The 22,625-nt window shown below is 40.2% G+C and overlaps 1 protein-coding gene across 6 annotated transcripts in view; it reads left to right on the top strand.

The window, feature by feature from the left end:
* Positions 1-432: 432 nt before the first annotated feature.
* LOC137254497 (GPN-loop GTPase 3) overlaps positions 433-22,625 on the top strand; it is a 75,395-nt gene continuing 53,202 nt past the window's right edge. For 4 of the 6 annotated variants that reach the window (XM_067792209.1, XM_067792231.1, XM_067792240.1 and 1 more), the window contains exons 1-2: positions 433-514; positions 587-1,251. In XM_067792209.1, the coding sequence (XP_067648310.1) occupies positions 470-514; positions 587-1,251 (710 nt within the window). In that variant the 5' untranslated portion in view covers positions 433-469. Of the gene's footprint in view, positions 515-586; positions 1,252-1,411; positions 1,898-2,088; positions 4,839-22,625 lie in introns of those variants that run through there. The other 2 variants (XR_010954014.1, XM_067792202.1) reach the window with 2 other exon arrangements.

Genomic DNA, 22,625 nt, shown 5'->3' with positions numbered 1-22,625 from the left:
GGAAGTCAATGTAATGCCACACCATAACGCTAGCTCCATAACCATACCATAGCCAACCAATTGGTTTTTGGTTTTTCGCAATATCCATAACCTAAAAATATTTGGGTTGAAGAATATATTAATTTTTTGTAGATTTTATTTATTGTTTTGGATATGTTTTGACTAACAGACTTATTTTGTGTGGTATATGTTTGTAATTTTTTGCGCCTTCTTCATTTTCATGAAATTTTCACGATTTTTAGGCTAAGGCACCAATGACTGATGCCAATTTGATACGGATAAGACAAAATATGGTTATGACTATGACGTTTTGTGAGGTTTAATTGGCCCTTTAGTGAATACTATATCGAGAAATCATCAAATATTTCACACTCCAGTATCGATATAAATGAATAGATATATCGATAGTATCCTCGACAGGCTTCCATCCCTACTATTTGAAATCAAAATCTCACTATTTGAAACCACAATGCGGTACGCCCAGGTGGTTATTGGCCCTGCAGGCAGCGGTAAAGTAAGCAAAGTTTTGGTAAACTGGCAATAAAGCACTTATTAACCCAAATATATATTACATTTTTAAATATAGTCAACATATTGCACATATATGCAGCGTCATGGACAAGATTCGAAACGTTCAATTGAAGTGGTCAACTTGGATCCAGCTGCTGAACATTTCGAGTATCAACCTTTAGTAGATATACGTGATTTGATTCAATTGGACGACGCCATGGAAGACGAGGAACTCCACTATGGCCCTAACGGAGGTTTGGTATTCTGCTTGGAATATTTAATACAGAATCAGGATTGGCTTAAAACACAACTATGCGGTGGAGACGATTCTGATAATGAGTTGGGCGGTGAACCGGATGACGATTATATACTCTTCGATATGCCTGGGCAAATAGAACTTTTTACACATTTATCAATGGGCAAGCAATTGGTTCAGTTGTTAGAATCGTGGAATTTCAGAATTTGTACCATATTCCTTGTCGACTCACAATTTATGGTTGATGGTGCAAAGTTTCTATCAGGCACAATGGCTGCTCTAAGTGTTATGGCAAATTTGGAAATGCCACATGTGAATGTTTTGAGTAAAATGGATTTACTAAGCAAAACAGTGCGAAAACATTTGGACAATTATTTGGATCCAGATCCTAAAGCATTACTTGGTGATATAACACAAGATTCAGCATGGGGACGAGCACATCGAAAGCTTTCGGAGGCGATTGGAAGTTTGATTGAGGATTTCAGGTAAATTATGTAGAAAAGTTAGAAGGGTATGGGACCTTTGATTTTTTAATTTGCATGCCACCAATTCAGGCGTTATTATTTGTTCAGAGAGTTGAACGGTGGTTGCACTTAGACAATGTTATTTTATAATGCTAATTATTATTAATTTATATTGAGCCAGTGTAGCACGGGTCTGTAGCCTTTATTGGCCTTTCACCTGTTAAATATTTGGCAGTATATTTTCAACATTTTAACAGTAGTTACCTAGCGGATGGATATGTCAAGGCTTAGTTTGGCTAGTACGTATTCATATTTTAAAGTAATCGGAAACTTCGATCTGATGACAGCTTAGTCGGCAAAAGAAATTACCAGCCTTTTATAGATTCGGTTACGAGTCTAGATATGATAGTTTCCATTCTTACGATCACGAGACTTTTGTGAAAAACTTTCAAAATTTTAAATAAAACTTGAATTATGTGAATATACAAAAAGGACTTCAGGAAGTTAGAAAGGTGATTCTATACGACAGCATGAAACTCCTTATAGCGTTGTGGCCCCAAGATGCGAATCCGAAAACGGAAAAGAAACATTTTGAGTCGAGCAAAAGATATCAACGAAAAACCCAAAAGGCATCCAACGTTCCACCGAAACCAGAACACCTTTCTAGGTATTAGTCTAGAACAGGGGTCGACTGCTATTATGCGGGAAATAAAAATTTTAACTCGGTCAAAATATATTAACGAAAAACTGGTCCGCGTGCTGGCGACTAAACTCTGTGCATGAAAAACTTACCTTTTTGAATGAAATTATCTTGGGATTACATAGAACTCATGTTCCGACTCGTACGTATCATTGCAGATCCTCCTCGTGTCCCTGGTTCAACGTGCCGGCTCGTGCAATGATAATAAGGCGAAATAAGATATATTCTCGCTTCAAGAGGTACCGCACGGAGGAAAACTGGCGAGCCTGCAAACTCGCGCGAAATAATAAAATAATAATAATAATAAAAATGAGTGCACGGCCCTTATTAAACGTGAGAAGTGCAAGTACTTCAGCAATTTGCTTGACTCGTCACTCCCGAACCATGTTGTGGCGTAACCTAAAAACCCCCCGGTGCATGTAAGTGATAGTCCACATTTTACCCTAAGCCCTGACATCCTCAATGATGCCTTTGTGAGTCGTGCCACCCCAATTCATAATTGACCGTCGAGTTGTTCGGACGTGTTTTCTGCGTGCTCGCAAGTTTATAATATATAATTTATTTAATTTTTTCTTTACTACATATTTAAAATGCCGTGTAGTTGTGGGCAAAGAGTTGATCGTTATCAACAGTCAATTCAGTGTGCTAGCTGCAGTGAACTTTTTCATCTTCCCTGTGTGGATATTCTTACAGATGACTTGGATTATTTTGTGAAATCTAATATTCCTTTTTACTGTAAAGCTTGTGAGAGAGCGCGTCGCAGTTCTTTACGCTCACCACCCCCCGTTCATCTTGTCAATAATTCTAATCAACAGTATCATGCAGATGCTAATAACAAAAACAATAAAAACGAACAATGTGTGTGCAGTGGGCAAGAACATGATTTAAAATCAATGTTGAGTGCAATTATAGACGAAAACAAATCTTTACGTTCCGAGGTGAAAGACCTACGTGCTGATTTGCACTCTTTGCTGAAGATAGTGTGTGACAATAACGATGTTGTTGCTAAAGACATCAAAGACATTAAAGCTGACTTTGTTATTATGAAAACATTTTTGCCGATGCCCTGCTCTCACTTTCAGTCGTGTGATGATGTGGGGTATGGTGTTGCTAAGAGCATTTTAACAAACGATGTTCGTGAGACTTTTGTTGTTGCTAACAATTCTGCAGAAAAAATATCGTTCGAAGCCAGAAGTGAAACCAACGATGTAGCGAAAATCTCTGTCGATAATTCTAATGACCCAAGCAGTGGTTTGAATAATTTTTCTGATATTGCTAATTCGGCGCCTGTTGCAGCTGACGTCGATGCTGACGCTTCCACGGCACAAGGCGAATCTGAGTGGAAAACAACGAATAAGCGCAAGAATAGGAGAAAAAAGAAAAATATACAAATGTTGACAAATGTGAACAAAGAAACGAAAGTAAGCAACCAAGATAAACCAATGCAAGTTGTTGTTGGTACAAGTTCAAACGTTGATTTGGCTGTAGTACGACGTAATGTTGTGAGGCGCATTATATGGTTGCATATCTCTTCGTTTTTGAATTCTGTCACTGAAGAAAATATTCTGAACTACCTTGCCGAACATATTTCTATCGATAAAAGCCAACTGCTTTGTTTTAAATTAATAAAGAAAGGTGTGGATCCGCATACTTTAAAATGGGTAAATTTTAAACTTGGCGTGCCTGAAGAGATATCTGGCACTATTTTAAAATCAGAAACCTGGCCTGCGAATGTCAAAGTGCAGCCTTTTCGTTCCGTTCGTGCAAAACGGGATTCCTGATGATGTTGCAGATATTCCCAATGTTAAGTCTAATTTTAATTGCCTAAAAATATACTTTCAAAATGTATCTGGTCTTCGTACTAAATGTTCGGAAGTTTTTATGTATAGTTCTGCATTAGATTATGATATTTTCGTTTTTGTTGAATCTTGGCTGAACGAGAAATTTTTTAGTAGTGAAATCTTTGATCCTCATCTCTATGATGTTTTCCGTAAGGATCGTGATCTTGTTAAAACAGGTTGCTCGAGAGGAGGGGGTGTTCTCATTGCTGTTCGGAGGAAATTCCAGGCGGCCGTGGTAACACTCGCTAACTCTGATACACTCATTGATCAGCTCTGCGTACGTGTTCATGGTTCTTCTGGAATCTTGTATTTGTGCGCTTCGTATATTCCACCGAACAGTGCAGATGCCTTATATATTGCACACGCTGACAACGTTCTATCACTGGTATCAAATGTGGGTGACAATCATCTTTGTGTACTTGGAGATTTTAATTTATGTAATTTGAATTGGTCTCATATTGAGGACACGGCTTCTTTTACGGCCTCTAACGTTAACTCTTCAGCCGAAATTCATCTTATTGATAGTTTCTTAAGTATTGATTTGGTACAAGTTAATGGGCTCTATAATAGGCTGAATAGAATTTTAGATTTAGTGTTCATCTCAAACAATGTTAACTACACATTGTCTGAATGCTTCACACCAATCCTGCAGACCGACAAACATCACGTTTCTATTTCCCTAGAATTGGAGTTTTATGAATTTGCTGAAATTACAGATAAGCCTGAAATTAATTTCAACTTTAGTGCTTGCGATATGTCGTATCTTAATGAAATATTATTAAGCATTGATTGGTGTGATTCATTCCGCGATAATGATGTCACATCTTGTTTTCATATTTTCAAAAATAAGGTTCATGAGTTGTGCTTGAAGCATATCCCAATATATAGGAAAAAAACATATAAGACGCCCTGGCATACTAAGAGGCTAAAACATCTGAGGAATGTTAAGTGCAAATCTTTAAAACAGTATAAAAGAACTGGAGATTCGGCGCACTACTCAAAATTTCAAAACGATTTAAAGGCATTCAAGTGCTTGAATAGGTTTTTGTACAGAAATTATGTTCTGAGCTTTGAGAGTAATATAATGTCGAACTCAAAGTCGTTTTGGCGTTTCATAAAGTCAAAAAAGGCCTGCTCATCTGTCCCTAGTAATGTGTTTTTCAACGACAAATCTGCAATCAATGCAGTTGATGCTGCGAATCTATTTGCCAATTTTTTTTGTTCTAATTTCGAACCAGACACTCGCGTCCACTCGAGTTTGCCTTCCATGAGCAACTCAGCGCTCAATTTTGGATCTTTGCGTGTTTCCGTTACGGATGTGGTTAATGGTATTGGGAAGCTTAAGCTGTCTACTAAGACGGACTCAGATGGTCTTTCTGTCATATTGTTGAAAAACTGCTTGTGTTTGGCTGATCCTCTTTCAATTATCTTCAACAACTCTCTGGCCACTGGGACATTTGTGGATGACTGGAAGCTAACTTCAATTTCTCCGATATTCAAGAGTGGTAACAAAAATGATGTTCGTAATTACAGACCTATTTCGAAGCTCTCATGTGTTTCCAAACTTTTTGAGATTATAGTAAATGATAAATTATACTTTGCAGTTAAGGGCCTAATTTCGAATAATCAGCACGGATTTGTTTCAAAACGGTCCACTGTTTCTAACTTATCTATTTTTTCTGAATACTGCTTTTCCGCTTTTCGTAATAGATTGCAAGTTGATACAATATACACTGACTTTTCAAAGGCTTTCGACAAGGTTTCGCACCAGATACTCTTGGCTAAGCTTATGGCGTTGGGTTTTCATTCCACATTTTTGAAGTGGATTGCGTCGTATCTTTCAAATAGACAATGCGTTGTTGAAATAGACAACGCCACGTCCCAGCCCTTCATTGCTTCCTCTGGGGTCCCTCAAGGAAGTATTCTAGGGCCCCTATTTTTTATATTATTTATAAATGATATCGGCTCATGCTTCGCTTTTGCGGAATACTTGTTGTATGCAGACGATTTGAAAATTTTCGCCACCATAACGAGTTCTCGTGACTCTGAAAGGCTGCAATCGGACATCCTCAATGTTGAAAACTGGTGTTGTTTAAATCGCCTTACTCTTAACATCAAAAAGTGTTTTCACGTGACTTTTTCTAAATCGGCTAATGTTCTACGGACTTCATATAGTATTGCGGGCTGTGCCCTGGAATCCGTTGAGGAAATTAAAGACCTGGGTGTATTTTTTGACGCGAAATTTGGTTTCGCTAACCAAGTTAACTACGTTATTACTCGGTCTTATGCCATGCTAGCGTTCATTCGTAGAAATTGTTCAGCTTTCACCAACCCTCACACCCTCAAGTCTCTTTATTGTTCTTTTGTCAGATCGAGACTGGAGTAGGCTGCTATAATTTGGAGACCATACCATACTAGTCCCTCTAACCGTATCGAGAGAGTTCAAAAAGTTTTTTTACGTTTTGCTCTCCGTTCTTTGAATTTTTCTGATCCTTTGCCGTCATATGAATCGAGATGTCTTTTAATTGAACTGAGTACGCTTGTAAATAGACGAACCATCTTATCGTGCTCGTTTATCATTGGCTTAATTTCTGGAGCTGTTGATTGTCCATCGCTCCTGGAAAAAATTCAGTTCAATGTTCCCTGCAGAAACTTGCGGCACTTTGAGACCTTTAAAATTAGTTTTGCAAGGACCAACTATGCGGTAAACGCGCCTTTTGCGAGGGCTTGTGCGGATCTCAATTTGTTTTTCAGTTCTTCAGGTGTTGACTGCACTTCTTCGTATGTAACCCTAATTAGTCATTTAAGATCTTTCTACTCTTAATATTATGCTAGTCTGTAAAAATTTGTAAATTTAAAGACTCAAATAAATAAATAAATAAATAAATAAATAAATAAATAAAATTCATGTTAATACCTTCCCCATACCCTGCCTCGCACATTCTGTGTCTGCGTGTCAAATGTTGGAGTTCAGAACCGTCTCAGAAGTGGAAATAGCACAATGCATATTTAAAATAAAATCGAATGAAATTGGTGATGACGGCATTCCCATAAAATTCGTAAAAGCGCTCGTGCCATATATTTTACCAACGCTCACTCACGTCTTAAATCACAGCATAACAACATCGTGTTTTCCTGATGCTTGGAAGATCGCTACGGTGCAGCCAATTTCAAAATCCAAATCTGCAAGTGTTCCTAGCGACTTTCGGCCTATAAGCATCTCACCTGCGCTCTCTATAGTGTTCGAAAAGCTGTTGTCTGAGCAATTACTTGAGTATATTGGTATACGGCAACTGCTGTCCCCGCTTCAGTCAGGCTTTATATAGCTGCTCCACTGCCGTATTAAAAATACTGAATGACATTTTGACAAAAACCAACTGACTATTGTGCCTCTTAGATTTTTCTAAAGCTTTCGACTCGGTAAACCATGACTTAATCTGCATGAAGCTAAGAAATTAGTTTGGTTTTGGTGTTTCCGCAACGCATCTTATGCGGAGTTACTTAGCGGGTAGAAGTCAACGTGTCAAAACTGGCTCACAATTATCTAGCCTTAAACCACTGCTGACTGGTGTCTCACAGTAGAGATATACGCCGCCGATTTAAGTCGTTCTTCGCACGCCGCCGCCGAATGTCAAAAATATCGGCGCGGCGGCGGCGCCCGGCGCGGTACTATATTTTCTACTAATTTAAGACTGTTTAGGCCATTTATTGTTCATGTCGAAAATTGGTCGGATATGGTCGAAAGTGTATCAACGGATGAGCATCGCTGCCAGTTATAAGAAACTAATTGCGAAATTTAACTCTTTCTAAATTTTCAAAAGTTATTTGAAAAAACACACTTTCAATGCTAACTTAACACGGACTTATTTAAACAAAACACTAAAAGAAGAGTTAGATTATAAATTTAGATATTTTTTTCAAAAAATTAATAATGAACAATCAATTCAAATAAAATTACCCAAGGCGAACATGTTTTCAAATTGTCCTCAAATAAAAATACAAAGTTGTTAAAAAAACCAAATTACACAAAAAGGTGCCGATTTTTTAAAATTTTACATTGCGATTGGCTGAAAGAATAAGCGAAATCCGTAATGCCAAATCCTTTACTAGGTTCTAGGGGCATAAACACTCCTTTGAAATGATTCTTACCTCATACTTAAGTTGAGGATTTATGTACGTATGAGAAGGGTTTGAAAAATCACTTGGGTTTACATTCAAACATCTATTGTTCATTTGCGAAACTATACAATAGCGTCTGAAATGTTAATTTTGATTTTCACACTTCATCCTTCAACACCCAAGTCTCCCGCTTTGACATTTCCTAAAGTTGGCGGCCCTATCCAAAACTAGTCCCTTTGAGTGAATCACATTGATTATAGCCTATCAACCAAGTTTAAATATCACCTACACGTTACGACTCCTTTTGCAAATGTGAATACGTAGGCACATATATTTATCTGGTGAGGCTTTGTCCTTCGCAAGAACACTCAAAGTGGTGAAGCAAAAGCTTTCCCAAGACAGTCGAACTAATGACCGTGTGTGCTACTACCCTAACGTAGTGGACAGTCCAACTAGTCTCAAAACTGAAGCTACGCGGTCATCCATAACGGGCTCTTATATCATAAGGCCGGAAAACAGCAGCTAACATCTTTCAAGTTAAAATCGGTCGACTTTCAAAAAAAATATCGTTTTGATTTAACGAGGATATTGAAATCAATGTTGTGAATACAAACGTCCGCAAACTTTGGTCTTTATTTTAAAAATTTTATGCAGGGTCCATGTAAAATTTTAATTACGTAGATGCGCCGAGGATTATACGATTTTCACCCATCACGCAATGACATCCACTTAGACTGCTTATCATTTCGAGGGCGGCATCCTTGGCCGAATAGTCACTCCCTAACGTTTCAAGGTGTTTCTCTGGTGTAGCTCGGCAGCATAGCACGACAAAAGCATCCGTTGGAAAGTCTTCGGAGCTGCACCTAGAGCTTCTAGGAAAGTGACGTCGACGAAGGTATGAGTTCGAAGTCGCAGTCTTATAGCTTCTGTGCTGGCATATGGTGTGAGGATCAGGAGGCGTGCGAGATCTTGAGGCAAAAACTACGGATCTTTCGAAATGGCCAACACGTTGATTTCCTTAAATACATACAAACAAAACCTTTCGTAAATATTATTTTTTTAAATAGAAAAATCAAGCTTTTTAAAGTAAGAACACCGGTGTACGCCGGCGCGCCGCCAACGCCGCCGCCGCCGGTATATATTAGAACCTACGCCGCCGCCGCCGATAAAGTGATGGGCGTAAACCTCTATCTCCCAAGGATCTATTCTAGGTCCTTTATTGTTTAGTCTTTTCGTAAATACATGTTGTTGTTGTTGTTGTTGTAGCAATACTCGCCCCACCTAATAGCCGCGACCGATCACAAATTGTCATCAATATCCTCTAACGGGAGTCCAAGGAAACTTGCCGTTTCAACAGGGGTGGACCATAAGGAAAGGGGTGTTAGAGGCGTTGGTTCCACATTACAATTAAAGAGATGGTTGGAGTCATGTGGGGACACATTGCAAGCGGGGCATACATTTTGTATGTCGGGGTTGATTCTGGATAGGTAAGAGTTTAACCTGTTACAGTATCCAGAACGAAGTTGAGCAAGAGTGACACGCGTTTCCCTGGGGAGTATGCGTTCCTCTTCCGCGAGTTTTGGATAATTTTCTTTAAGTACTGGATTCACCGGGCAATTCCCGGCATAAAGGTCCGACGCCTGTTTATGGAGTTCACCAAGGACCTGCTTGTGTTTTTTCACTTCATACGGCTGGGTTCTCAGGTGCCGTATTTCCTCAAAATTCTTACGGAGATGACTCCTTAAGCCCCTAGGCGGTGCTGGTTCATCAATCAGTTGTTTGTTGGGATGCCCAGGTTTCTGGGTATTCAACAGGAACTGTTTGGCCAGCATCTCATTTCTCTCCCTGATGGGGAGTATTCTCGCCTCATTATGCAGATGGTGTTCTGGGGACATAAGAAGATAGCCCGTGGCGATTCTGAGAGCAGTATTTTGGCAGGCCTGTAGTTTCTTCCACTGGGTAATTTTTAGGCTTGGCGAACATATGGGTGACGCGTAGTACGTAATCGGCTGGCTAATTGCTTTGTATGTAGTCATAAGCGTTTCTTTATCTTTTCCCCAGGTACTGCCAGCAAGGGATTTGAGGATTTTATTACGGCTCTGAATTCTTGGAAAAATTGCGGTTGCGTGCGCACCAAAATTTAGATCCTGATCAAACGTCACACCCAAGATTTTGGGGTGTAGGACAGTCGGTAGCGTAGTGCCATCGACGTGGATGTTCAATATGGTCGACATTTGGGGCGTCCATGTTGTAAATAAGGTCGCGGAAGATTTAGTCGGTGACAATGCCAGGTTTCGCGAGGCGAAAAAACTGGAGAGATCAGGGAGATAGCCGTTTATTTTATTGCATAGATCATCGACCTTTGGGCCTGGGCCTGTGGCCATTATTGTGCAGTCATCGGCGTAGGAAACGATTGTGACTCCTTCCGGTGGTGAATGTAGTTTAGATATGTAGAAATTAAACAAAAGTGGGGATAGGACACCACCCTGTGGCACCCCTTGTTTAATTCTCCTTGGTTTTGATGTTTCGTTTCTAAATTGCACCGATGCCTGCCGACCACCCAGATAATTTGCGGTCCACCTTTTAAGACATGGGGGAAGGGTAGACCCTTCCAGGTCTTGCAGTAACGAGCCATGGTTGACCGTATCAAAAGCTTTTGATAGGTCTAGCGCTACGAGTACTGTTCTATGGTGGGGGTATTGATTTAAACCGCAATTTATCTGGGTGCTAATGGCATTTAGCGCGGTGGTAGTGCTATAGAGTTTTCTGAAGCCATGCTGATGAGGGGCTAGCTGCAAATTTGCTTGGAAATAGGGGAGCAAAATGACTTCAAGCGTCTTTGCCACTGGCGATAGGAGAGATATCGGACGATACGACTCACCTATGTTAGCTGGTTTCCCAGGCTTTAGTAGCGGGACCCCCTTGGCAATTTTCCATTTCTCGGGTATGACAAAGGTGGAAAGAGACAGGTTGAAGACATGCGCTAAATATTTGAAACCCTCTTTCCCTAGGCTTTTAAGCATCGGCATGGATATGCCGTCTGGGCACACTTTTGGCGTTCTCAACCTCTTTAGCGGTGATGGTGATTGGTGACGCGCTGAATTTGTGTTTATGTGCGTGTCTATTGGCTCTCCGTCTATCTTTGTCGACCGTAGGATGCATTATATATTGTCGGCAGAAAGCGCTCGCGCATTTTTACACATCCGACAGCACTTTGTCGCCAAAGGCGATGGAAACTTTGTCTTTGTGCTTAGTCGGATTCGATAGGGACTTTACGGTGGACCAAAGTTTACCCACACCGGTAGAGAGGTTACAACCTCTTAGGTGCTCCTCCCATTTCGCCCGCTTGTGTTCATCCACAAGCAATCTGATGCGTTGGTTTATATCCCTTATTTGGGGGTCGCCTGGATCAAGCTGTCTTATAAGGTCACGTTCTCTCGCTAAGTTTGCGGCCTCCGCCGGGAAGTGGGGCCGGATTTCGGGAATTCTCCCGGCGGAATGAAATGTGCCGAGGCGGATTTAATGACCTTACGGAAGGCACGCTGTTGTTGTTGTTGTTGTTGTAGCGATTAGGTTACTCCCCGAAGGCTTTGGGGAGTGTTATCGATGTGATGGTCCTTTGTCGGATACAGATCCGATACGCTCCGATAACACAGCACCATTAAAGTGCTGGCCCGACCATCTCGGGAACGATTTATATGGCCACATTGAACCTTCAGGCCATCCCTCCCTCCCCACCCCCAAGTTCCATGAGGAGCTTGGGGTCGCCAGAGCCTCGTCTGTTAGTGAAACGGGATTCGCCGCTCGAAGGTGAGGTTGACAATTGGGTTGGAGAAGCTATATATTGCGCTACACAACCCCTTGAATCCCGGATTCAAGGGAAGGCACGCTCCCCTTGGCGGGCATCAGTCGGGATAGGAAGGGCAGCTAGGCGGCTGTCTGTAAAGGATTTATATTCTTCCCACTTTCCTTTTTTGAAGTTTATGAAAGTGCGTTTTTCAGTGACGATGAAGTCGGCGGTACGCTCAAGCGAAATAAGTATGGGCAGGTGGTCGGATGCCAATGTTACCATCGGCTGCCAGTTGACGCAGTTTACGAGTTCTGCGCTCACGATTGAGATATCTGGCGAGCTGTGACAGCTTCCTACCATACGTGTGGGGGCGTCTCCGTTTATTGTGCAGAACGTCGTTTCTTCTATTTGATCCGCCAACATCTCACCCCTACTGTCCGCCCGCAAGTTTGAATGCCATAGATCATGATGGGCATTGAAATCGCCTAAGATAATGCGATTGTTGCCAGTGAGTAAGGCCCTGATATTAGGGCGGTATCCACTGGGGCAACAGGTGGCAGGAGGGATGTAGATGTTGATGATTTCTAGGTTTGCATCGCCTGACCGGACAGATAGGCCTTGACGTTCTAAGACATTGTCCATGCGGTCGATGCCAGGATCAAATATATAATATTGCACAGAGTGGTGTATGATAAACGCGAGACCGCCTCCATTTCCGCTCTCGCGGTCTTTCCTGTGGACGTTATATCCAGAGCAGGTCTGCAATGCAGATCTTGCTGTGAGTTTAGTCTCTTGAATCGCAGCAATGCGGATGTTGTGCCGCTTCATGAAATCGACTATCTCCGTAATCTTCCCAGTTGGTCCATTACATTTTAACTGCAGAATTCTGAAGTGCATAAGGGGAGACGTCGCCACTTTGGGGGTAAGTGACGGGTGACTACGCCTGGGTTGTGGAAGGCCAGGACGCAATTGCTGTTGTGGCACTGGGACTGGGCGTCCTTGGGCAAGCATTGGGGTACCCGGATGATTTGGGCTTGGGACCTGACAACATGGCGCGATGAAACCCGTCGGGGGGTTGCCGTCGCGGAGACCAGAACATCTAGGAGAGTGGCATCACCCAAGGCAGGAGCTGCATTGGGCGGATGTCCAAAACCTATATATTCTGTGCTGGCAGACGGTGCAAACGGAGGTAGGGACTAAGAGTCTGTTTCCCTGGAAGACGGGGGCAGGGGCTGATGCTCAGCTTTGCTACCAACTCGACTACGAAGGTAGTAGTTATGAGTGGTATCAGCTGTTTGAGTTGTTGGCGCCGTGGGGCGCGAGCAGCAGCGGGTACTTGTTGTGGCTTGCTGAGCAGCGGGGCTGCTGGAAGGTAGTGGGGGGGGGGGGGGGGCGCTTAAGCGTAGACTACGGGACGCCCTTGGGCGTGAGCAGCAAGGAGCCATTTATAAAAGTTACGTGGACGTCGGGTTTTGGGATCAAGCCCAGAACAACCTGTCCGATGCAACCATCCCTTGCACGAGACACACTGAACAGAGTATGACCGTCCTAAAAAGATTCTTTTCCGGCAGATGCAGCAAAACCATTTCTTAGGACCGGGGTCAGGAGACGGACCCGGATTGGATTCGATGCCTTCCCGGAGTAAGAGAGTATGGAGCAGTCCTGCTGCAAGGAGCTGCTGGGAGGATGACAATTTGTGGGAGGGACGAAACAAATTAAATGGGGTCACACTGAAATGACAGTCCTTGGTCGGGAAAGATTCCGAGTCGCTCCGGTACAAGGAACCGACTGCCTTGGGAAGCGTTCGTAAATACATCTTCTATATCTGTCAGCATGCCAATATGAACGCTTACGCTGATGACATTCACTTATATATATCTGGAAGGTATGATGATACCAATCATCTTTGTGAAAGGTTCAATAATGACTTAGCATCCATTTCGGCTTGGGCCTCGAGAAATTATTTGTGCCTTAATACTGATAAGTCTTACATCCTCCCGATATCTAAAAAAGCTATATCTTTCTCAAATACAATACAAATATTTCGAAAAGACCAAGCTCTAGCAACATAAACCAAGAAGCTAGTCATATTACTAAAGCAATACGCATAGCAGCCAATGCTTCGATCTCTCAATCTTCCCATAAGGCCAGAAATCACGTCCCTTGGTGGAACAGCAACCTTGCAGATCTCCGAAAACAAAAAATGATTGCATGGGAAGCTTTTAAAAAATCTCCAACGCAACAGAATCTTCTCGTGTTCAAAAAAAGAAACGCAGCTTTCCGGAGGGAAATAAAAACAGCAAAAAAAATCTAGCTTCGAAGACTTCGCAAAAAGTATAAACATAAACACATCTTCACAAGAATTATGGAATAAAGTCCGAAAACTTACAAATCGGCATACACAATCAACAATAGCAGCAATTAAAACTCCACAAGGAACAACAATCGATCCACAAACGATAGCCCATCTCTTTGTATCCAACTGGTCCCAATATTCGAATGACACCAATTTTCCAAATGAATTTAATCAAGCCAAATCGTTGAATATAACACCTAACAACATCACCAACCCAACAGCAATGAAAATGGAAACCAATATATCAATGGACGAAATGTACTACACTCTAAAAAGTACTAAAGGAAAAACTCCAGGGTATGACCGCATTTCATATAATATGATTAAACACTTCAGTCTTGCCCAAAAACGAGGCTCTTGGACCTATACAATAATATCTTCCAATCGGGAATTATCCCCCAAAACTGGAAAACGGCAACCATTATTCCGATCGCAAAACCAAAAAAAGCCGTCAATCTTCTAGAATCGTATCGACCTATCTCTCTAATCTCTGTTTGTCGAAATTAGTTGAGACAATAGTCGCTGCACGTCTAGTTTGGTTTACAGAGGCAAAGAAGCTTATCTCATCCAACCAGGTCGGATTCCGACCAGGAAGAGGATGTACCGATGCTCTGCTACACATCGACTATATTGTGGCTAAAACGCTATCTACACATAACCACATCTCGATATTATCCTTAGACTTCGAAAAAGCATTTGATAGAGTGGGAGCTCATATCATCTTGGACAAACTTCACCGGTGGGGAATTGGACCCAAGATATTCAACTTTGTCAAATCATTTCTCGAAAACCGAAAAATCAGAGTCAAAGTAAATGGAAAATACTCCAAACTATACCCTCTATCAAACGGGATTCCGCAAGGGTCACCCCTCAGTACTGCTATTTTCAATCGCATTTAACGAAATAAGCCATATCATACAAAAACACAAAAGCGTTAACCACTGCATCTACGCTGACGACTTATATATATTATGTAATACTAAGAGCAATATGCGAGGCGAACGAAGAACTACAGAACGTACTAAAATAAATCGAATTATGGGCTTTAAAGTCAGGTGCCAAAATCTCCTTAGAAAAAACCAAAAACTACATATTTGTAAAAAACACAAATGCGACTACAATAGCCACGTAATAGAGTTAAACGAACAAACCATACAGACCGTTGATGAACTGCGAATACTAGGGCTTACATTTACAAAAAATTTTACCTGGAAAAGTCACCTTCTAAAGCTAAAAAGAGATCTACTTCCCAGATTAAATCTGATTTCGTATTTGTCTTACAAAGGATACGTGCATATAAACACCCTCGTACATATTACAAAACCATTATACTAATCAAAATCAACTACGGGCTGTATATATACGGGTCCGCTTCAAAAACAACCATCAACATAATAAAACCTACGTATTACAAAGCAATGCGAACTAGTTTGTTTGCTTTCCGCACCACCCCGAAAAAAAATCTATTAACTGAGTCCGGCTTGCCCACTTTAGAAGAACGGATTCACATAGTCAACAGTAACCCGGTTTCAAAAAATTCTATCTTTAAATTCCTCAATAATAAGAGAAGACGTCAAAAAAATTTTCTCACATAAACGCACATTCAACATCACACCATCACTTCTTCGCATCATCAAGCTATGCAGCGAATATAACTCGGAACAAAAGCCCAGCACACTTCGATCGCATCACCCAACATGGACTCTAGATACCCAATCATGTGATATATCACTACACACCTACAAAAAAGACACCACCCAGAACTCAGTATTTCAACAATTGTTCCTGGAAAAGGCCAACACCTACAAAAATAGCGTCTGGAAAATAATATACACCAAGGGATCAAAAACGCAAAACAGTGTTGCTTTCAGTATATCAACCGATACTGGCGACTGCATCGGCATGAAATCGATGCTCCCCTTCTCTTCAATCTTTTCGGCGGAAGAAGCAATACACGAAGCCGCAGTCTACGCTCTTCACAAAAAAAAAAACAAAATACGAGATATGCTCCGACAGTCTGTCGGTGCTTCAAGCAGTCAAAAATCCAATCTGCAACAATTGGGAAACAGTTAATCAAATAAGAGACTTAACAATAAACAAGTAAGGACGGGACTGTCTTCATGAATGAGGCTGAACAATAATCTTATCCCGTTTGTAATCTCCAAATAATCGGATGTATAAGATAAGAAATATATAGTGAACAGATGTACATACCTAAACGATTTTTAAGATAAATATAAAATAAATAAAATAATAAAAAAAAAAATTTAAGTTAAACGGTTTTATTGAAAACAATACTTACATGAAGTAATAATAATACTAAAAGCTAGAAAATAATTAGGTAGGCCCTAGGTACTAGTCATCACACTCCTCATCAATCTAGGGCATTGATCAGACAATTAAATAAAATCGTGGGACGCGTGAAATTTCTAAAAATGTGAGGCGTAGCATAACCTGATTAAAGTTCAGTTGGTCTTATATATGACTCAATAGAAATTTGACGCGTCCAACGATTTTATTTGTCTGATCAACGCCCTAGATTGATAAGGAGTGTAATGACTAGTACCTAGGACCTACCTAATTATTTTCTAGCTTTTAGTATTATTATCACTTCATGTAAGTATTGTTTTCAATAAAACCGTTTAACTTAAAACATTTTTTTTAATTATTTTATTTTCAAGTTTTTAGTCTTTATTTAATTGCCTATTATTTCTTATTCTATTTAGTTCATTTAGTGACATTTAGTGACCAGGACTCTTTCCTGACAATTTGTTACAATATAAGTCCTCAATACATAATCCTTCCAAAGACTTTACTCGACTCTGCGCCACGAATGCTTGCCCCTCCTCCAACTCCAAAATATTTTGATGTCACTTCTACCGGACTGTATGTAATATTTGTTCCAAATATGAGCCAAATCGGACATCATAGGTCGCTTTCTATTCATGTATGTATTACGTGTTCCACATACGGACCAAATCGGACCACAAATACGATTTTCTTGAATATATCGATCTTTGCGCCACCCAGCGGCAATTTTTTTCATAGGTCGCTTTCTATTCTTGTATGTATTATGTGTTCCAAATATGAGCCAAACCGGACCACAAATCCGATTTTTGTGAATATCTCAATCCTTGCGCACCTAGCGGCGATTTTTTTCATAGGTCGCTTTCTATTCTTGTATGTATTATGTGTTCCAAATCGGATCACAAATACGATTTTTGTGAATATCTCGATCCTTGCGCCACCTAGCGGCGCTTTTTTCATAGGTCGCTTTCTATTCTTGTATGTATTATGTGTTTCAAATCGGACCACAAAATCGATTTTTGTGAATATCTCGATCCTTGCGCCACCTAGCGGCGATTTTTTTCATAGGTCGCTTTCTATTCTTGTATGTAGTATGTGTTCCAAATACGAGCCAAATTGTACCACAAATACGATTTTTGCGAATATCTCGATCCTTGCGCCACCTAGCGGCGATTTTTTTCTTATTGCATTGTGATCGGGTTCTGAACTATACCTATTCCAAGTTTCAACCTTGTAGCTGATCGGGAAGTTACTTAAATTTCAATTACAACCAGGCTGTCAAGTCAAGCTAAATAAAACCGTTTAAAATGGCAAAAAACCCCCTTTTCTGAACGATCGGTTGTATGGGATATATATTATATATAGCTCCGATCGAAATGATTTTTACAGGAAATCTATTATATATGAGAATATACATATATCACCAAGTTACACGTTTTTATATTGGAAACTAAGGGAGAAATGGCCAAAAATCTTTCTATCTGAACGATCGGTTGTATGGGATAGGTATATACTATATACATATAGCTCCGATGTTGTTGTTGTTGTTGTAGCGATAAGGTTGCTCTCCGAAGGCTTTGGGGAGTGTTATCGATGTGATGGTCCTTTGCCGGATACATATCCGGTACGCTCCGATACCACAGCACCATTAAGGTGCTAGCCCGACCATCTGGGGAACGATTTATGTGGCCGCATTAAACCTTCAGGCCAACCCCTCCCTCCCCAACCCCAAGTTCCATGAGGAGCTTAGGGTCGCCAAAGCCTCGTCTGTTAGTGAAACAGGATTCGCCGCGGATAGGTGACAAAAAAAAGAAAAAAACAAATTAATCATCAAAATTGAGCTGATGGCATGAGTAGCCCTCTCTTTCAGTTAGTTCTGATATTCATACCAGTACCTAACCAATAATAATAATAATAATAATATTGCTGGTAAAGTTCTAAAACTGGTGCCAAAAGTGACCAATCTTGGTTTTATCATCAACAGCAGCTTGACATGCGATGATCATGTAAACTCTATATCTCTTCACAGACGCCCAACTTTTAATTTCCGTTTTCGGATTCGCGATTCTGGATCCAAAATGCGTCTTTTGACACCCCTACCGATATTTTTAGTCGTGTATTAAGAGTGTCAGAATGTCGTATAGAATAACCGTTAGAAATATAGTATTATAAATTACAATTTAAAATATTAATTAGTAGTCCCCAGGTAAGGTCGGACGTTGTAAAATTGATAAATTGTGGAGAACTTTTTTCCATGCCATATACTGTAAAATTTCCCCACTAAACTCACCTAAACCATCTTACTATAGCTCAATTTGAAATTGCATCTATTGATACTGCAATCGAAGAAAAAACAAGTCTTAAGCCTTTTTGATTTTTTAGCATTTTAAAATGTTACGGTCGCGACATCTCGTTGTTACGGTCGCGACATTGCCAGTTTCTTGGGTGTTTATGGAGTGATGATCCAGAACGGGTTGTTGTATACAAAGAAATATATCCTACCTGGGTAGTCTGAACAGCTCCTTCCTTTGGTCAATATCTCTATAACGAGGCCTTACATAGAAATATCATTAGTGACATTAAAGTCATTGGACTTGGCATAGTTGAATCTTTTCCATTTCCCGTTTCATTAAAAATATCAGATTTAAGTATAGTGCCTCAGTCTCAAAGAAAATGTAGCAAATGTTACGGTCACGACACGAATAAAAAGTTAGAAATACTATAAACGACTTAGACCCGGTTTTTCAGTAGTTGGTTAAGCTTAGCTTAAACTAATTTTGCTTAACCTCTAGTCAAATTTAAACTCCAGTTAAATTACAAAGCAGTTTTTAAGTCACAGGGCAAGGTCGCCTTTGGGGGGTAAGATTTTTTGTACGGCAACATTGATTTTTCATTATCTAGATAATTTGTAGATTCGGCAATGTGAACCATATGGATCAATTTGTTGTTGCATTTACATGTTAAATTTTTATCAGTATCTGGTTCACTGTTCACTGAAACGCAAGGAATATGAGCTCTAATGGTACTCAAGCCTAAATGCTTGTTGGGTATATTCGACGCCATTTCGAAGCAACGTAAATAACTTATAGGTTAACTAAAGTTCAGCCGCAGATCGGCCGCTTAAGCTTAGCTTAAACTTCAGTTAAAGTAGAATTAAAGTAGAATGATAAGCTCAGCCCCCGTTTCGGAGGGACCCGTGGGTAAATATTTCGTAGTTTTTCATTAATATCTTTTGAACGACTTAAGTTTCCGCCTTCGGATTAATAATACTGATGTCAAGACGCGTCGTTTGACACCTCTCTCAATATTTTTGGACGCGTATTAGCAGTGTCATGCTGTCCTATAAAATTTCACAAAAATGTCCTATCTGAACTCAAATTCAATATACATATCTAGCGAATTGGTACATTATTCACCGTGAATCATAGTAAGATTTCGGCATAACCTCGAAGAGGAATATCGGTTCATAGTATATGTAAATAAAAGGCTTCATTTTTTGATCTAACTGATGGACCAGTAATCAAGTGAATAATAATTTGTTGGTTAGATGAAAGCAAAGCGAAGGCCTTTCAACGCCGAATTCTTCCTTTGACACACTTTTAAAATGGTAAATCAGAGCGAAAGGACCATAATGGTTAAAATATGATTCCCACAAACTAAGTATTTTATATCAAAGGTGTGAGGAATGCTCTATAATACAACAGGATTTTTCATGAACTACGTTATAGTATTCAGAGCTTACCAGTACATTTGTATGAATGGCTCAGCAGGATAACGAGGGCATGCTCATGAGTCAGCGACAAAAACGGGCAGATGACTCGTTTTGTTAAAACAACATATAACTTTTGTGCTGAACGCTACCAGCCGTCAGAAGTTAATAGGATAGGTTATTAAAATCACTCTCACGGTCATATATTCCAGCAATTAAAAGCATATTTAGGGTCGGGACAGGGGCACATCTATGCCCTCAGCATTCAGCAATAATCATGGACACCCGACGAAGTATTGCGCTCAAATCAACTTCTAGTCACAGTTTAGTAGAATTTCAAGCAGTAACATAGCTAGACACGACTAAAGGTATGCCTGTCGTAAGATGTGACTGAAATACCAAAATGATTCAAGGGGTTGTGTAGCACAACCATTTAAAGGGGTTGCCGGCGCAATATGTAGCTTCTCCAATCCAATGGTCAACCTCACCTACCCGCGGCGAATCGTGTGTCTTTAAGAGCCGAAGCTCTAGCGACCTCAAGTTCTTCATGCATCTTGGGGGTGGGAGAGCGTTGTGGCCTAGGTTTCATGTGATCACACTAAATCGTTCCCGAGATGGTCGGGCTAGTGCCTTAATGGTGCTTGTTACCGGAATGTACCGGATCTGCATCCGGCAAAAGACCATTGACAGCGATAACACTCCCCAAGGCCTTCGGGGAGTGTCCTTATCGCTACTACAACAACAACTAAAGGTAAACTATTTCGTCTGGTTCTATTTGAAGTCGCAGTCGTAACATGTGACCACATTGAATCTTCTAGGCCACCTTAGGACTGAAAAGCGATACCAACCATCCATTTCTTTCTCTAGGAAAAGATTTCTCAACGATTTGAGAAAAATCGCCTTGGATTGGGCATTGCTGGAAAATGTGGCCAAAGTAAACTACCTGGTAGTCCCATTTGACACCGAGCAAATATGTGCATTAGATCAGCTCCAGTTGATTTTTACCGCAACTTCATGGAATAGGGTATTTGGGATTGAAATTTTCCGACGATTAAACTAGATTCCGTATTCCATCCGGTTTGGGGAGACAAAATCCTCCTTTGCTTTGAATCATTGCTGCCTCATGAGTAGATGATATACTCTTACAGATATATGTATATATTTATTTATTATCATGCATATATTTTATCAATGTCTAGTACCTTTTTGAAAACGGAATTATATTTTTCCCCTTTTTTTTCTCCTTCTAACAAACAACCGCCTGTGCGGAGTGTCACATTAAAAAAAAAACGATACACCCGAAACGTCTTGTTATTGAATCATGAAAAAGACCAAGATGTGAATATCGGATACAAAGTGATCTTTCGTGTTTAGATTAACAACTAAACGTTCACATGTACCTACACAGAAATAATTTTGTTGACTTTTTATTGTAGAATGTTTAAATCATGGAAACCTGTGAATATGTTTCGTGTATGTATGTGATTACTAAGCACATAATTGGGCGTTTGCTAAACAATGCATGCATTTTATGCAATATGAAAGTAATTCAACTTCTTCAAAACAAAAACATACGTTTATCACATTAAACCTAATTATTCATAAATAATACAATACAAGTAACGAGATTTTGATATAGTTATGCGGCCACCGTGGTGTGATGGTAGCGTGCTCCGCCTATCACACCGTATGCCCTGGGTTCAACTCCCGGGCAAAGCAACATCAAAAATTTTAGAAATAAGGTTTTTCAATTAGAAGAAAATGTTGCTAAGCGGGGTCGCCCTTCGGCAGTGTTTGGCAAGCGCTCCGGGTGTATTTCTGCCATGAAAAGCTCTCAGTGAAAACTCATCTGCCTTGCAGATGCCGTTCGGAGTCGGCATAAAACATGTAGGTCCCGTCCGGCCAATTTGTAGGGAAAATCAAGAGGAGCACGACACAAATTGGAAGAGAAGCTCGGCCTTAGATCTCTTCGGAGGTTATCGCGCCATACATTTATTTTTTTTTTTTTTATGCATGAATAAATATACTTGGTAAGAAGGAATAGAAGTAGCAATTTGTCAGTCAAACGAACCACCGCTGTATATCTAAATGGTTAGCGCAGCGTGCGTAAAGCGTACTGATCATGAAGGCTTAGCACCCTTCGAAATGGATCTATCTGCGCAGCTATGGCAGGTTGTCTGAAAAATTTTCTACTTACTATTCCAAAAACAAAATACAATTTTTCAAATATGGGAAAATTAAAAAATAACAATAATTATCGTTAGAAAAAAATTATTGTTCTGGCCTTCATGATGTAATAATAAAGGTGATGTCAAAAACATAACCTCACTTTTTCGGTAACCCTATTTTCCAGTATTTACTTGTATTACAAAAGCATTAAACTTTGATTGCTTCATTTTTATACGAAATTCCCGAAAAAATTTGTTTTCTGCAAAATTTTGCCTATATTATTTTGGGGAACACAAAGTTACGTTAATATTTTTGGCTAAACAATTCTAGTAGCAGCTTATCTTAATATATGAAAATCACGTGTCACAAATATTTGGCCGCGATGGACTCCTAAACTACTGAAC

The sequence above is a fragment of the Eurosta solidaginis genome, chromosome 1, assembly GCF_040869045.1.
Source record: "Eurosta solidaginis isolate ZX-2024a chromosome 1, ASM4086904v1, whole genome shotgun sequence".
NCBI classification, from domain to species: domain Eukaryota; kingdom Metazoa; phylum Arthropoda; class Insecta; order Diptera; family Tephritidae; genus Eurosta; species Eurosta solidaginis.
This window is presented reverse-complemented; position numbering and strand designations above follow the sequence as displayed.